Genomic DNA, 18,283 nt, shown 5'->3' with positions numbered 1-18,283 from the left:
TCTGGGGTAATCTTATTTTGAGTAGTAGATACACGAGTATATAAAACTGTAAGAATTCATTGAAATAAATTCTAATTTCTTTTTTATGTAAATTATTCCTTAAAAGCAAAAGAAACAAAAAATGTTAAAAAGTTTTTCTTTCCAGAAGTTAAATAGATGATCTTTCCTCTTTAGAAAAATAAATTAAGAAACATTGCTAATGAAAAATGGTTATAACCACTATTTGATCAGATGAAAGAAATGTTACACTCAGTTATAGAAAGATTTGGTATAAGTTAAAAAAATTTATCTGCCTCATATTATGTAGCCTACAAATAGGAATATAAAGCAGGAAATAGGATTATAATGTTTATCTCAAAGGTTGACAATAAAATTTGATATAAATAATCAGTATTCCCTTGCCTTTATAGATGTATCTTGCAAGAAGTTGCTATGACCAATTTCAAAAAAGGGTTTTGCCTGTGCTCTCCTCTAGGATTTTGATAGATTCTTGTCTCACATTTAGATCTTTCATCTCATCCATTTTGAGTTTATCTTTGTATATGGTGTAAGAGAATGGTCTAGTTTCATTCTTCTGCATGTGGCTGTCCAATTATCCCAGCACCCTTCATTGAAGAGACTGTCCTTTTCCAGTGGATAGTCTTCCCTGCTTTGTCTAATATTAGTTGACCATAGAGTTGCTTCTGCACAGCAAAAGAAACAGTCAACAAAACTAAAAGATAACCTACAGAATGGGAGAAGATATTTGCAAATGACGTATCAGATAAAGGGCTAGTATCCAAGATCTATAAAGAAGTTATTAAACTCAACAAAGAAACAAACAATCCAATCATGAAATGCGCGAAAGACATGAACAGAAATCTCACAGAAGAAGACATAGACACGGCCAACAAGCACATGAGAAAATGCTCTGCATCACTGGCCATCAGGGAAATACAAATCAAAACCACAATGAGATACCACCTCACACCAGGGAGAATGGGGAAAATTAACAAGGCAGGAAACAACAAATGTCGGAGAGGATGTGGAGAAAGGGGAACCCTCTTGCACTGTTGGTGGGAATGTGAACTGGTGCAGCCACTCTGGAAACTTGTTTGGAGGTTCCTCCAAGAGTTAAAAATAGAGCTACCCTACGACCCAGCAATTGCACTCCTGGGGATTTACCCCTAAGATACAGGTGCATTGAAAAACCAAAGCAGTTGCACCCCCATGTTTATAGCAGCAATGTCCACAATAGCCAAACTGTGGAAGGAGCCTCGGTGTCCATCGAAAGATGAATGGATAAAGAAGATGTGGTCTATGTATACAATAGAATATTACTCAGCCATTAGAAATGACAAATACCCATCATTTGTCTCAACATGGATAGAACTGGAGGGTATTATGCTGAGTGAAATAAATCAATCGGAGAAGGACAAACATTATATGGTTTCATTAATTCAAGAAATATAAAAAATAGTGAAAGGGATTAAAGGCAAAAGGAGAGAAAATGAGTGGGAAATATCAGAGAGGGTGACAGAACATGAAAGACTGCGAACTCTGGAAAACGAACAAGTGGAAGTGGAAAGGCAGTTGGGGGGGGATGGGGTAACTGGGTGATGAGCACTGAGGGGGGCACTTGACAGGATGAGCACTGAGTGTTATACTATATATTGGCAAATCGAATTCCAATAAAAATATACCAAAATATTAAAATTAAAAATAAAATAAAATAATAAAATAAAATAAGAATAATCAGTATTATTTTGTGGTATATTTAGAAAATGTACATGGAAACAGAATGCATTTTCAGCTCATATCAATAGGTCTACAAGCAGTAGATCTTAAACAAATGGTAGAAGCTGTAATAAAAAAACCGAGAAGGAAGAAGCATAGAGTATGATATAGGAAAGCATGAACGCCGTACCCAAGAAACAGATCAGGGCCAGGAACCAGAAAACATTAGAATAAAAAAAAAAAAAAAAACAGAATCAAACCTAGGCTCAGCCATTGAGATTGATGTTAATAATTTTTTAATTAAAAAATTAAAAGTTGAATTTTAAAAAAAGGGGAAAGCAGGAAATATTTTAGAATAGTTTTCATGCTTTCACTTATAGCCTCACTCTTGGGTGTAACTGGAAAAGTAGTAACAAGATTCAGAAACCAGAAACAAACTTAAAAAAATAGTGATTCAAAACAGCCAAGGTTTGTAGTACAAACAGCTATTATTTTAAACCTGCAACTGAAAAAGGAATCATTACATACATTATATAATCATTATCTATATATATACATATATGTATATACATATACCTGCATATTCATATATATACACACTAATTTATATTTGGGGAAAAAGGAGATTAATTAATATTTGATCACTGGGAGTTACTTTTAATGAAGAAGAGCAAGAGGAAGGTTGTAATTTTGTGGAAGCCATTACATTATTTGGATAGTTTATAGCATATAATAATTATGTTAGAAAATCTGCAAGAAATCTATCTATCTATCTATCTATCTATCTATCTATCTATCTATCTATATTGATATATCAATATATCAGTACATAGATATATATTTATCTCCAAAGGGATGAGAGATGAAGAATAGCTGCACAGCTTGGTCACTGTTCTATCTTGAATTATACGTGATCTGTCAGTATTTAACTGATCATTTAGCCATTTAAAATAAACACAAATGACAAAAACTCCATAGAATTTGGTATGGACCAATGATTAAAGGTCAACATAATGTAAGTTAGGAAAGAATTTTAAAAAACACATTTTATAAACACACACACACACACACACATACACACAAACTCACCGTCTTCCCCCTTATATACGCGTTTCAGATACTATAGCTTTGGTTTAAAGTCTCACTCATTTATATATGTATGCCAAAGCAGAAATCCATGATTAATATCATATGATTTTAGCATGATAAGCAGAACTTGTAATTTTTCTCACAGAATTGTAAGACTAGAAATATACTTTAAAGAAAATGTAACAGCATGAAGGTTTATGTAGTCATGAAAATATAATTTTGAATAAAGAGAATTACTGAAGGATTTTATCTTCTGCAACATGAAAAGTTGTTAACATTTTACTTTTTTAATATATCATAATAATTTGTTTTTAGGATATGTTTTTGATGTGAATTCTTTCTATTTTAAGTGCTTTTTTTCTCTCCAAATATTTACCCAAAGTAGTATAAAATATGATTATCTAGTCCCTCTACCATTTCCTGTAAGTAAAAATCTTTTTTTAAAAAGAAAAATAAATATATTATCAAGTTTATTTTTGCAGAGCCCAGCAGTTTTATTGAACTGCAAATGTTCATTAGTATGCACTGATATGAAGACAATCTTACTGACAATTTCCAAAGTGTTCCCTCTTTCATAAACAGATTATTTATGGCTGATGTACAACCCATCTAAGCATTGCGATACAAAGAAAATATTACAAAATGTGCATAGAGCATCATTGAAATGTGTGCCAAAAATTCCAATTGATGGGCAGAAAGTATTCACACATGTACACATATACTATGCACACATACAACTATGTTTGTTACTTAGATTTGACTGATGTTGTTTGCAGAAAATTGAGTCCTATTGTGTTTTTCATTGAATAGTGCCTTAAAATGGGCTTTATTCAGTTCTCTTAAAGGGGCTCTTTATTCATTCAAATTAAAAATACTGTAACCAATACCAAAGTGACAGTATGGTTTTGAGAGAGTTCGGCTATCTTACCAATGCCAAAGCATCCAGATGAAATGTAAAAGAAATTATGTTAATCATACATATGTTTTACTATTTGATGCCAACCATCCAGATGTTCTAAATATGTGGATGTTTGGATTCACATAAAATAAGGAGAAAGAACCCCTGATAATTCCTGGTAATTAGCTCATTATTGTATCCATTCATTCTACAAATATTTATTTTGCACCTGTTATATGCAATGTGCTGTGTTAAGTGTTGCAAAGGAAACATAAGTGCACAAGGATCAGAACCTGTGTTCAAGAAGCTTACCATTAGAAGAGACAGAATGCAAACACAATATAGAATGAGTCTATTCTTTAAGAGGCTAAAAATTGTCATTAGCATTAATAAATAGGATAGCCTACCAAATTTGATGATCAATAGTAGTGTTCAATCTGAAATTTGAAAGAGTAGGTAAGTTTTATAATCAATTATTAAGAATACAATAGAAAATATGTTAAAGAAATTTATGCAGCAAAATTCTATGTACATACATGGAAGGTTGTAATCTGGAGGAATAGTAACAGACAAAAGTGGGAAAGTAGGTTTGATTTATATTGAAAAAGACTGAATGTTTAGTTAGTATTTTATTGTTAAGTGACAAGACATCATTAAATGTCATGTACTATCCTGGAGAGAGTTTTAGGGGGAGAAAAACAAACACAAAACATCTTACATAAGTAATTTTCCTTCCACCTTTAGTTTTTCTCTCTGGTAGATAATAGGGGCAGAGTATATCATCTCTAAGTTTCCTTCAGGGTCCAAAAGATATGAAAATGTTTTATTTGATTATCAAGAGAATTCCATGCAAGGATCATGAACACGAGAAAGATACAATTATCATGATACTTTAGGAAGTTGTATCTGTCATTGATGTGCAAGATGCACTGAATTGTGGATACTGTGAATATAGGGAGAACAGTTAGAAGACTTTTGTGACTGTCTTTTCAGAACCTGATCTGGAATGACAACATTGGAAATGATAAGAATTAGACATGAAAGGGCCTTGTTTGTTGGTCAGGAAAGATTACGTGAAATCAGTATTTTAAATTTTATTTTCAGTCACAGTCAGATCATTTAAAATTTTTACAGTAGAGCTTCTAAACATGGAGAGTATGGCTCATAATTCCTGTATAGCTGTATGGCAATGCCTAAGGAGTCTTTCTGTATATGTAAGTGTGTGTGTCTCTGGAAATTCTATGAAGAAAAATACCTTAAGAACAAAGTACTACTTTACATATTTTTTGTCATTCAATGAAAATTTGATTTCTTCTCTTATTCTCATATAAAATACATATTAGACTATGTTTGTGCGACAGAACACCTTCTCAATATTTACCTAAGTTAATTTTAAGCAGAGATGAACATAACACAGTCATAAAAACTCAATTATCAATAAGATATTATGTTTACTTTTTATATAAAGATGTTTTATACTCTTCCATTTCCAGTGGAAGCCCCTTCTGATGTTTCAGGAGCCAAATACTAAGAAGAAAGAATGATGGAAGGAAGGAAGGGAGGAAAGAAGGAAGGAAGGAAAGAAGGAAGGAAGGAAGGAAGGAAGGAAGGAAGGAAGGAAGGAAGGAAGGAAGGGAGGAAGAAAAGTGCTCCATATTAACAAGAAAGAAATACAATTTTTGGAAATTTGCAAATCAGCATATGAAACTTCAGCCACTAAATAATTCTGCTGAAATTTGCATTACTTGTCTGTAAAATTAGAGTTATGATACTGTAAAAATATGCTGTGCATGTCAAATGAGACAATGAATAAAAGGTCTGTTTCAGTGGCTGACTCATAATATATATAGTAGTTATTATTAAAAGCACTCATAAATAAACTGTAGTTTTTAGGTTGACTTTGCAAGTGGATATGAGTCAAGTGAAAGAGAAAGCATGATGAAGAAGGTACTTAGGAGCAGTGAATAACCAAAGGACAATTGCTCTTCTTATGTAATTTTCAGAAATCGAAAGGATATTTGCAAATAGGAGTCAAGCAGCACCAAGAACTATTTCTAAAGACTAGCAATGCATTTAGTGTCTATTTACTAATACTTATAAACTAATGTACTTTAAGCCAAGTTTTTGCTCACTATTCATAATCAGATACTTTCTCTAGATACTGGACATATTAAATATATATGGTTTGAACACTGTTGCTTATGCTGGAAATTACTAATAATATGACAATAGTGTAAGTTAGGGATCATGTTCTTATGTATACTTGAGTAAACCAAATGTAACAGAGATGAATAATTGAGAAAATATTCTAGCACTGAATGAAGGACTCTGAAAGAGGTAAACAACAAAATACAGAGAAGAGCCAGTTGTTTCAAATTAGATCAAGTTACTAAGATTTTCAGTGAGTACTTTCTTGGGTTCTTGGTTATTTAAAGCTAATTTTTGGTCTCAAAAAAAGGAGACATAACAGAAGATATATGTTAATAAATCAGAAGTATCCAGTTCATTTAAAAAATACCTTAATATATGTACTTACCTGCACTTCCTTCTCATGATAAACGTGGATTAATTTTTCCTACTCAGCCTAGAAATCTGTGATCTTTAACTTTGGGGCTGTAAAATTTTGAAGTGCCTCCCTGCTGCCAGCAGATATGATGCCATTTAAAACTCTGAATGTGATCAATAGTGTATTATGCTCTAGACTGTTTCTGTTTCATGATTAATGGCAGTTACAAATTTTATTTCATTTTAATGGTTGATTTACTGATGTTTATAAAATTAAAGGTCAATTCAATAGTTGAAAGTAGATGTAATAGCATTGATAGTGAATGAATACTTATTTGTAAAAAAGGAAGAATGGAGAAAATCTTTCTGATAAGGTCATAAAGTTCAACAGCTGAATGTCTAAGTGCCTTATTTTCTTCCAAAGGCAATAAATCTGACACATTTTGTAAATGCCAGAGTCGCAGTCTCACATATAGAAATATTCCTAGTACACAGTATCAAAGATAGAAGTTTAAAGTAAGACGAAAAGGAAAATTTAAAAGAATCCTTCTCAACAAATTATTTTCTGAAAGAGACTTGGCAAAAGTCTGAAGTCACTCTTGATGAAGAATAAAAGAAGTATTTGCAAGAAAAGAAAATGTTGAATAGCAGTGGTGAGAGTGGACATCCCTGTCTTGTTCCTGATCTTAGGGGAAAGACTCCCAGTGCTTCCCCATTGAGAATGATATTTGCTGTGGGCTTTTCGTAGATGGCTTTTAAGATGTTGAGGAACGTTCCCTCTATCCCTACACTCTGAAGAGTTTTGATCAGGAATGGATGCAGTATTTTGTCAAATGCTTTCTCTGCATCTAATGAGAGGATCATATGGTTCTTGGTTTTTCTCTTGCTGATATGATGAATCACATTGTTTTATGAATGTTGCTATTCAACATAGTACTGGAAGTCCTAGTCTCAGCAATCAGACAACAAAAAGAAATACAAGGCATTCAAATTGGCAAAGAAGAAGTCAAACTCTCCCTCTTCACTGATGACATGATACTCTACGTAGAAAACCCAAAAGCCTCCACCCCAAGATTACTAGAACTCATACAGCAATTTGGTAGCATGGCAGGATACAAAATCAATACCCAGAAATCAGTGGCATTTTTATACGCTAACAATGAGATTGAAGAAAGAGAAATTCAGGAGTCAATCCCATTTACAATTGCACCCAAAAGCGTAAGATACCTAGGCGTAAACCTAACCAAAGAGGTAAAGGATATTTACCCTAAAAACTATAGAACACTTCTGAAAGAAATTGAGGAAGACACAAAGAGATGTAAAAATATTCCATGCTCATGGATTGGCAGAAGTAATATTGTGAAAATATCAATGTGACCCAGAGCAATTTACACGTTTAATGCAATCTCTATCAAAATACCATGGACTTTCTTCAGAGAGTTAGAACAAATTATTTTAAGATTTGTGTGGAACCAGAAAAGACCCCGAATAGCCAGGGGAATATTAAAAAAGAAAACCATAGCTGGGGGCATCACAATGCCAGATTTCAGGTTGTACTACTAAGCTGTGGTCCTCAAGACAGTGTGGTACTGGCACAAAAACAGACACATAGATCAATGGAACAGAATAGAGAATCCAGAAGTCGACCCTCAACTTTATGGTCAACTAATATTCGACAAAGGAGGACAGACTATCCACTGGAAAAAAGACAGTCTCTTCAATAAATGTTGCTGGGAAAATTGGACATCCACATGCAGAAGAATGAAACTAGACCACTCTCTTTCACCATACACAAAGATAAACTCAAAATGGATGAAAGATCTAAATGTGAGACGAGATTCCATCAAAATCCTAGAGCAGAACACAGGCAACACCCTTTTTGAACCCAGCCACAGTAAGTTCTTGCAAGATACATCCACGAAGGCAAAAGAAGCAAAAGCAAAAATGAACTATTGGGACTTCATCAAGATAAGCAGCTTTCGCACAGCAAAGGAAACAGTCAACAAAACTAAAAGACAACCTACAGAATGGGAGAAGATATTTGCAAATGACATATCAGATAAAGGGCTAGTTTCCAAGATCTATAAAGAACTTATTAAACTCAGCACCAAAGAAACAAACAATCCAATCATGAAATGGGCAAAAGACATGAAGAGAAATCTCACAGAGGAAGACATAGACATGGCCAACATGCACATGAGAAAATGCTCTGCATCACTTGCCATCAGGGAAATACAAATCAAAACCACAATGAGATACCACCTCACACCAGTGAGAATGGGGAAAATTAACAAGGCAGGAAACAACAAATGTTGGAGAAGATGTGGAGAAAGGGGAACCCTCTTACACTGTTGGTGGGAATGTGAACTGGTTCAGCCACTCTGGAAAACTGTGTGGGGGTGCCTCAAGAGTTAAAAATAGACCTGCCCTACGACCCAGCAATTGCACTGTTGGGCATTTACCCCAAAGATACAGATGCAATGAAACGCCGGGACACCTGCACCCCGATGTTTCTAGCAGCAATGTCCACAATAGCCAAACTGTGGAAGGAGCCTCGGTGTCCATCGAAAGATGAATGGATAAAAAAGATGTGGTTTATGGATACAATGGAATATTACTCAGCCATTAGAAACGACAAATACCCACCAATTGCTTCAACGTGGATGGAACTGGAGGGTATTATGATGAGTGAAGTAAGTCAATTGGAGAAGGACCGGGATCCCTGGGTGGCGCAGCAGTTTGGTGCCTGCCTTTGGCCCAGGGCACGATCCTGGAGACCCAGGATCGAGTCCCACATCGGGCTCCCGGTGCATGGAGCCTGCTTCTCCCTCTGCCTGTGTTTCTGCCTCTCTCTCTCTCTCTTTCTCTCTCTCTCTTTCTCTGTGACTATCATAAATAAATAAAAATTAAAAAAAATTTAAAAAAAATCGAAGGACCAACATTATATACTCTCATTCATTTGGGGAATATAAATAATAGTGAAAGGGAATAGAAGGGAAGGGAGAAGAAATGTGTGGGAAATATCAGAAAGGGAGACACATCATAAAGACTCCTGACACTGGGAAATGAACTAGGGGTGGTGGAAGAGGAGGAGGGCGGGTGGTGGTGGTGACTGGGTGATGGGCACTGAGGAGGGCACTTGACGGGATGAGCACTGGGTGTTATTCTGTATGTTGGTAAATTGAACACCAATAAAAAATTAATTTATTATAAAAAAAGAAAAGAAAATGTTTTAAAAATTATTTAAGCACCTAGATTAATCAGGTTTTAGATGTATACATTTTGACAATATTCACATTTCATTTTGTTCATAAAGCAGAAAGGAAGGGCAGGAGGAAATTATTATCTGATATCTGAAAATCTGTGCTTGTGTTTAGCATTTAGATAATTTATGGCTTTTGAGGAAATAGTCCATTTTATATATGTTGTTGAATTTATGTTCATAGAGTTTTTAGTATCCCCTTTTTATGATTTTAATATCTTTGGAGTACGCAGTGATATCTACTCTTTAATTCCTTAAATTGCTACCTCATACCTTTGGTCTTTTTTTTTTCAGTCTTGTTACATTTTATAAATTTTATTGATCTTCTCAAAATTTTGGCTTACTTCTATTAATTTTCTGTTATTTTCCAGGTTTCAATTTTATCAATTTTTGTTCTTATATTTATCATTTTCTGCTTTTTGCCCACTTTGGGTTTATTTTCCCCTTATTTTCCTAACTTTTTAAAAATTATTCATGAGAGAGACACAGAGAGAGAGAGACAGAGACAGAGACAGAGACAGAGATACAGGCAGAGGGAGAAGCAGGCTCCATGCAGGAAGCCCAATGTGGGACTCGATTCCAAGACTCTAGGATCAAACCCTGGGCCAAAGGCAGGTGCTAAACTGCTGGGTCACTCAGGGATCCCCTTTTCCTAACTTTTTAAATAAGAAGCTGGATTTTTAAGTTAGATATGTCTTATTTTTCCAATAAAAGCACTTTGTGCTATAAATTTATCTCTAAGCACTGCTTTATCTGTGTCCCACAAATATTGACATATCATGCTTACATTCATATAGTTTAAGGTATTTTCCGATTTTCCTTTTCCCTTAAGTGTTCTTTGTTGATTAATGGATTAATAAGGTATAATAATAATTTGTCTTTGAATTTCCAAGTATTTTGAGACCTTCCTGTTATCTTTGTGATATGATGTCATGCGTAATTTCATTTTTGTCAGAGAAAATACTTCATATTACTTTAATTTTTTTAAATTTGTTAAGGCTTAATTTATAAACTAGAATATACTCTATCTTGATTAATGTTCCATGTGCACTTTAAAAACATGTATCCTGCTTTTTGGGGGGTAAAGTCCTCTACAGAAAATAATTAGATTTTGTTGACTGAATGTGTTATATAGCCTTTCACTATCACTGTTTATTTTCTATTAGTTCTATCCAGAAAAAGGAGTATTGATATTTTCACCCCTAATTGTGGATTTATTTATTTCTCCTTTTAGTTCTGACAGTTATAGTTTCATGTATTTTGAAGTTCTGTTTTTTTCCCTTAAACATTCAAGTAGGATAAAGATTTCACCACTGAAGGGGACTGTTTTTATTCTAATGGCATATATGTATATTACATTCTTGGTCTAAAACTATAAGCACTAAAATACATGAAAAACTAATTTTTAAATTGTTCTTCTCCAATTTTTTACTGTTAAAGATTGCAAAAGAGTGCATTGTGTTCTTTATATAAAATTGTTAACAGCTCCTTAATCTTCTTTTTTATATTTTTATCTTTTGCAGAAATATTTACATTATAAATGTTTGACAAATGTTTTATTGTTTAAATATACTCAGCAGTTTAATGTTATATGTAAATTCATATATATAAATAAATTTACATGTATGTATTTCCCTCTTTCTGAACTTCCTTCTGCTTTTTATAGATCTTTCAATTGTTCTTTCTAACAAATTTATTTTTAAAAACTGTATGTAAATTGCTTACACAACTTTTTGCATTTCTCCTTCTTATATTGGCGTGTTTTTCCCTTTTCATCTTAAAGATTAATTAAGTTGGGACGCCTGGGTGGCTCAGCAGTTGAGCATCTGCCTTTGGCTCAGAGTGTGATCCTGGAGTCCCAAGATTGAGTTCCACATCAGGCTCAGTGGATGGAGCCTGCTTCTCCACCCTCTTCCTATGTCTCTGTCTCTCTTTCTGTGTCTCTCATGAATTAAAAAATAATAATAATTAAGCTATGTTTTTACTGAGATCTTTGTTTCTTAAATATTTAAAATTTATTTGCATAAGGTTACAGAAATCCTCCAGCAATACATTTGAAAGCTCAAAGGACAACCCAATATCCCCTCAAAATCGCCTTCTTTAGAATCACAGGATGTACTTGGTTTATTTTATGTTCACACAACTCTTCATATTACAAGATACAAATTTCAGAGTTTTAATCACAACTTCTTTATTCTTCACCCCTAAAAAGTAGAAAAGTTTACATCTCACATAATTTAAAAGAAGAAAACTTTGTTTTGTTTTTATTTTTTTTATTTTTTTTTATAATTTTTTTAATTTTTTTTTATTTATTTATGATAGTCACAGAGAGAGAGAGAGGCAGAGACACAGGCGGAGGGAGAAGCAGGCTCCATGCACCGGGAGCCTGATGTGGGATTCGATCCCGGGTCTCCAGGATCGCGCCCTGGGCCAAAGGCAGGCGCCAAACCGCTGCGCCACCCAGGGATCCCCTGTTTTGTTTTTAGAGTGTGCTTTTATGTCATTGATATCACAGCCAATATCTGAGTGATTAAAACATCCACAATTTAACTTCTAACCTATTTCAGGCTTCTCTTATAATCAAAAACATTTTCTTTTTTTTTTTTTTATTTTATTTTATTTATTTATTATTTTTTTTTAATTAACTTTAATTGGTGTTTAATTCCCTCACTGTTTTGTAGCTCTGTAGTAATGTAGATAATATTGGTGCCATTATCTTCTAGACCATTATGTGTCACCTAAATATTTGTTTTTATTACTTTGCAGATTCAGTATTCTCTTTTACCCATTTCTTCAAACCACTTTATTATTCCCTCATTTCCCTCCTAGATTTATTCTTCAGTTTTACATTTTCTGCTTTTTTATATTATTGGATTTTTCAAGTATCTAAAAAATTGTGCAAAATTGAATTATGGATCAAGAGGATCTAAAGGACTAATTTAATTTTTCCTATTAACTATTTAGTTTTTAACTTTGCTTTGTCCTCAGTGGAATACCAAGTTCTAGAGGATAAGAACTGTGACATTTTATGTATGACATACACTATAACTCTTTAGTGCATCATATATCTGCAAAAACAATAAATAAATATAGATATTAACTAAAGTAAATCTTATTAGAATATAGTTTTCTGAAATGTTAGCAATAATAATGGTTATAATGTTCCTCTTCAAATAAGTTATATTTTCCAACAAGAGAATAACATAATTATAACACTCATAAGTGTTAAAAAATTCATTCATATACTTGTGTCTTCTTTCCTCCCTCCACTCGCTGCGGCTCCTGAGGGAAAAGTGTTGCTAGGTCTGGGGGAGCCGCAGCAATGGCTCCGTGCTGTCCTACGAAAGCCTGGTCCACGCTGTGGCCGGAGCCATGGGAAGCGTGACAGCAATGACTGTGTTCTTTCCCTTGGATACGGCTCGACTGCGACTTCAAGTTGATGAGAAAAGAAAGTCCAAAACTACACACATGGTGCTCCTGGAGATCATTAAAGAAGAAGGCCTCCTGGCACCATATCGAGGGTGGTTTCCAGTTATCTCCAGTCTCTGCTGCTCCAATTTTGTCTATTTCTACACTTTTAATAGTCTCAAAGCAGTCTGGGTCAAAGGTCAACGTTCTACTACTGGAAAAGATCTAGTAGTTGGATTTGCTGCAGGAGTGGTGAATGTGTTGCTAACAACTCCACTCTGGGTGGTAAATACCAGACTGAAGCTACAAGGGGCAAAATTTAAGAATGAAGACATTGTACCAACCAACTACAAAGGTATCATTGATGCTTTTCATCAGATCATTTGAGATGAAGGAATTTTGGCTTTATGGAATGGCACATTTCCTTCCTTGCTCTTGGTCTTCAATCCTGCCATCCAGTTCATGTTCTATGAAGGCTTAAAACGGCAGCTTCTAAAGAAACGAATGAAGCTTTCTTCTTTGGATGTGTTCATCATTGGTGCAATATCCAAAGCAATTGCTACCACTGTCACCTATCCCATGCAGACAGTACAGTCCATTCTGAGGTTTGGACGTCACAGACTAAACCCAGAAAACAGAACACTGGGGAGTCTTCGGAATGTTCTCTATCTTCTTCACCAACGAGTAAAGCGTTTTGGAATCATGGGACTCTACAAAGGCCTTGAAGCCAAACTGCTACAGACAGTCCTCACTGTTGCCCTCATGTTCCTGGTTTATGAGAAACTGACAGCCGCTACCTTCACAGTTATGGGGCTGAAGAGTGCCCACAAGCACTGAGACACTGCACCCTGAGAAGTCAGAAAGATGCTCGAGATGAGGGTTCCTCTGTGTGAAGGGAAGTGATTCTCTTTTTACTCTTGCCACATATACCATGAATTTTACCCTCACTGGCTGGAAAAGCATCTAAGGGTAAACATGGACTATAGCCAGCTGGACCTGTCAACAACTTAATTTTTATTATGGTTTGTTGAATTTTGTTGGGGAGGTTGTCTAATGGTCATACAAAAAGAAAACATTGAAAACCTGAAAAAAAATACTTGTGTCTTTTTTTAATGCTGACTTAATATTAAGAATGACTTTCATGACTATTCTTTCATATTTTGAGAGTTTAATAGATATTTCCACCTTGAATATTTATATACTCTAAACTTAATATGAATCTTGCCTACCAGGCAATTTCCTATAATGGTTAGAAGTCTATCTTCCCACACCCTGCCAAACATTCTGGAGTTTGTATATATTTTCTCTGAAATTATCCTATTTGCTTAAAAGTTACCCTCAAATATTCCACTTAAGGACTGTATAATCCCTGAATCATCTCTAAAATCTTACTCATAGATAAATAATTGGTTTCTTTTGAAAATAACAAACAAAAAACTAAACAACAACATCAACACATCTTTTGTACGTTTATAAACCATGCTTAAATTTTAGATTCCCATCTCCCTGTCCTATCATTAGTAGCTCCAAGACCCAGTTGATTCCTAAGAATATTAAAAAAAAAACTTAAAAAATAGTCTGCAGATTGTGTTTTCTAGATATTTGTCAAATCTTGAGAGGTAGAAGAAGGTGGGACAAAGAGGTGATAGGGAAACCTATACCCCCTGCTTTAAGAATAGGTGGCCTCGCCTGCCTCTCCCAGCTGTACAAAGCTGAAGTTCATATCTGTATACAGAGTAATAATACTGGAAAAGGACAAAAACAAAACCTTGTTTTGTGAAAAGTGGAATGCTTTATTAGTGAGCTTCCAGGACTGAAGGAGAGAAAAAGATCCATTACTCGTTTCTGTCCTGAGCTTTAATTTCCTTAATGGCTTTGGTTCCTGTTAACACCATGCCTGTATACTCCCTAACTTGTCTCTTTGCTTTTAGAAATAACTTGCTTTTTTGTCTGTAATAAAATATCTGTAGTCACTGATCTTGAAAAGATCATTCTGACAAAGAAATTCACTGCAACAGGCTACTGAAATTTAGGGAAGGCATTGAGAATTGCAAACATTGAGGAAATTGAAGTTACTTAGGCTGATACGAGCACATGCTGCAGAATTTGAAATAACAGGTTGTTTCCCAGAGTTAGGAGTCTCTCATGTTCTGTCTCCCTTTCTGATATTTCCCACTTATTTTTTCTCCTTTCCCCTTTATTCCCTTTAACTATTTTTTATATTCCCCGAATGAGACTCCTAACTCTGGGAAACGAACTAGGGGTGGTGGAAGGGGAGGTGGGCAGGGGGTGGGGGTGACTGGGTGGCGGGCACTGAGGTGGGCACTTGATGGGATGAGCACTGGGTGTTATTCTGTATGTTGACAAATTGAACACCAATAAAAACTAATTTATTAAAAATAAAAAAAAAATTAAAAATGAAATAACAGGTTGAAACCGAACACAGCAAAATTTAGTATGAATGTCAGGAAGAGTTGTCAACTCTTAGATTTAATTAGGTGGTGGAATAGTTTCCCAGAAGAAATGGCAAAAATTTATTGCTGGAGCTATTTAAAATTGGCCTGAACAAAGTACTAGGGAATATACAGAAAGGGTCAATCCTTCAGAGATTCTTAAGGATTGACGTATATAGCAACTGGTCTTTTGCATTTCCACTGTTCATGACCATTTTTCTAGCATTTCATGTCACAATGCTAGCTAAATGTGTTATCTTTACTACTATAAATGATACAGGGATATCTACAACTACTTTTTGAAAAAAGTAATCCAAAATGAATACTCCCATTTGCTTTATTAGTCACATGGCTCTTTTTTTCCCTCCTTCCCTCCCTTTTTTTCTTTCCTACATCCCTCCCTACAATTCTTTCTAACTTCTTTCTCTGCTTCTTTTTTCTTCTTTTTATGATTAAGCAGAAAAAAATCATTCCAGGAGGCCTTTGATTAGTATCCTTTTCTTTCCTATCTCTCATCTCTATGTGCAGGCCAGGAACACTTACTGACTGATTGATTATTTTATTGTTTAAACTTTTCTCTTTTTGGACAAATAATCAGTTCTTTCAATATTTCATCTACTTTCACTTTTTAAACTAAATATGGGTCCCAAAAGGGCTTTTTATCTCTCAGCTTTTTTGCAAAACTTTCCGGATTTATCCATAATTGCTACACTTAGGATTGTGGTTTAGCAACTCTTATTTTTCCATTTAATCTCTGACTAAGACAAGAGGAAATAAAATCTGAAAATAGGTTAAATGTTACTGACATTTATCTCTTCATAGCCTTTACAGTCAAATCAATAATTCTGGTTTGTGTGAGGTATGTATTTTTCTTTGAAGAAAAAATATATAGATAGACACACAGTGTTTATTGGCATACTCAGTAGGCTTGGAATGCACTTTATTCAGTTACAAAATTTCTTTCCTTTCAGGAAAGGTATTAGAAATATACCCTGCACCCTAACTGACACACACTAAAATTTAGCAGTAACATCAGTCTATTACAGGCATACAGTATTTTAGCCAGTTTTTGGTTCCTCTCCTTGGATTTTTTTCAGCCACTTTGAAAGTGAGAGAAGTACCTCTATACCTGTCCTTTCATTCTTTTATTAATAATAATAGCTAACTTAAAAAAAAAACTTGTCTTTGCTAGATAATGTGTTAGGTTCTTTTCATGGATTACCGCAGCAACCCTGTCGCTAAAAATAGATATTTTTATTAACCTCATTTTCAGGAAAGCAGCTTGTCCAAGGTCACACTGCTAGTCATTGGTAAAGTAAGGCCTGGAATGCAGATAGTCTTATAGCAGTGCACATACTCAAAAACACTGCACAGAATTGATAGAAGTGCTTCTGAATGGGGAATAAAATTCCTATAGTACATTCTATGAGTTTTGAGAACCTTAAGAATAAATGTCAATAAATTTTCTTCAGTATGATAGTGTATGGCACAGTGATATGTGCAAATACTCAAAACACAACACAAATTCTTGAAATATTTGATATTCAAATTCTTTGTGCCTCTTTTTTTTCTTCACAGTTTTGATTTCCAATATCTAGAATAGGTTCAGACAGACTGCAAGTTGGGAAGTTCAGCATTTACCAGATGCTAGTACCCATTAGCTGATGATTTGGAGATTCTCTCTTAACTTTAAATTACTAACCGAAGTAACTAACTGCACTCTTAGTCAAAAATTTCAAATCCCTTCATAATTTCATAATTTTGCAAAACATAATTAGGACACCATCAAGCCACTTTTTTTTCCAAACCAGAATAACCTCAATTCCCTTAAGTTATCATTATTACATATACCTTAAATTATTTGGGGACAAAGGATATATACTAAGTTAAGCATAAGAGTTGTTCCCATAGCACAATATAAGTAGAAATTAACAGATTTTGGTAGCCTAATGAGGACTTTACAAAAAGGAAGAATCATATTTAGAATTCTGCTCCTTATTTCTATTATTTCAATTATTTATGATATTCTAATGTATAGAGTTGCATTGCTTAGACCATAATAAATTCCACTGTTTAGATTCAAAATAATTGTTTTATAATCTGTACTACTAATATATGAAAATCACAGGATATCTCAAAATAGGAAACCAGATATGTGAACAGCCTCGTTGGCTCAGCTGTTTAGTGCCGACTTCAGTCCAGGGCATGATCCTGGAGACCCAGGATCAAGTCCCACATCAAGTTCCCTACATGGAGCCTGCTTCTCCCTCTGCCTGTGTCTCTGCCTCTGTGTGTGTGTGTGTGTGTGTGTGTGTGTGTCATGAATAAATAAATAAATAAATAAATAAATAAATAAATAAATAAGATCTTTACTCAGCAATTAGAAACGACAAATACCCACCATTTGCTTCAACGTGGATGGAACTGGAGGGTATTATGATGAGTGAAATAAGTCAATCGGAGAAGGACAAACAGTGTATGTTCTCATTCATTTGGGGAATATGAATAATAGTGAAAGGGAATATAAAGGAAGGGAAAAGAAATGTTGGGAAATATCAGGAAGGGAGACAGAACATAAAGACTCCTAACTCGGGGAAACGAACTAGGGGTGGTGGAAGGGGAGGAGGGCGGGTGTTGGAGGGGAATGGGTGACGGGCACTGAGGTGGACACTTGACGGGATGAGCACTGGGTGTTTTTCTGTATGTTGGTAAATTGAACACCAATAAAAATCAATTTAAAAAAAAGAACAAAAAAAAAAAAAAGAAACCAGATATGCTTTATACTCAAATTTGCTATTATGCAATGAATTTTATAAGTTCTTTTTAATCAGCAGAAAATGCTAGCTGTAATATTGGTCTAAGGGGAAGAATTTAAGTGGTGATAATAATTGCAACTGAATGCACACTCTCAAAGTTGTTTTTGTTTCTCTTAATACCAAAAATATGGTATCA

General features: G+C 34.5%; 2 protein-coding genes across 2 annotated transcripts; both read left to right on the top strand.

Annotated features, from left to right (window-relative positions):
* Positions 1–12,842: 12,842 nt before the first annotated feature.
* Positions 12,843–13,265, top strand: LOC121483173 (peroxisomal membrane protein PMP34-like). The gene has a single exon (XM_041741511.1). It carries the CDS (start codon positions 12,843–12,845, stop codon positions 13,263–13,265), a length of 423 nt encoding a protein of 140 aa, XP_041597445.1.
* Positions 13,266–13,340: 75 nt separating this feature from the next.
* Positions 13,341–13,715, top strand: LOC121483174 (peroxisomal membrane protein PMP34-like). The gene has a single exon (XM_041741512.1). It carries the CDS (start codon positions 13,341–13,343, stop codon positions 13,713–13,715), a length of 375 nt encoding a protein of 124 aa, XP_041597446.1.
* The last annotated feature ends 4,568 nt before the right edge of the window (positions 13,716–18,283 follow it).

The sequence above is a fragment of the Vulpes lagopus genome, chromosome X, assembly GCF_018345385.1.
Source record: "Vulpes lagopus strain Blue_001 chromosome X, ASM1834538v1, whole genome shotgun sequence".
Lineage (NCBI taxonomy): Eukaryota > Metazoa > Chordata > Mammalia > Carnivora > Canidae > Vulpes > Vulpes lagopus.
Note: the sequence above shows the minus strand (reverse complement) of the source record. Positions and strands in the feature narration are given on the sequence as shown.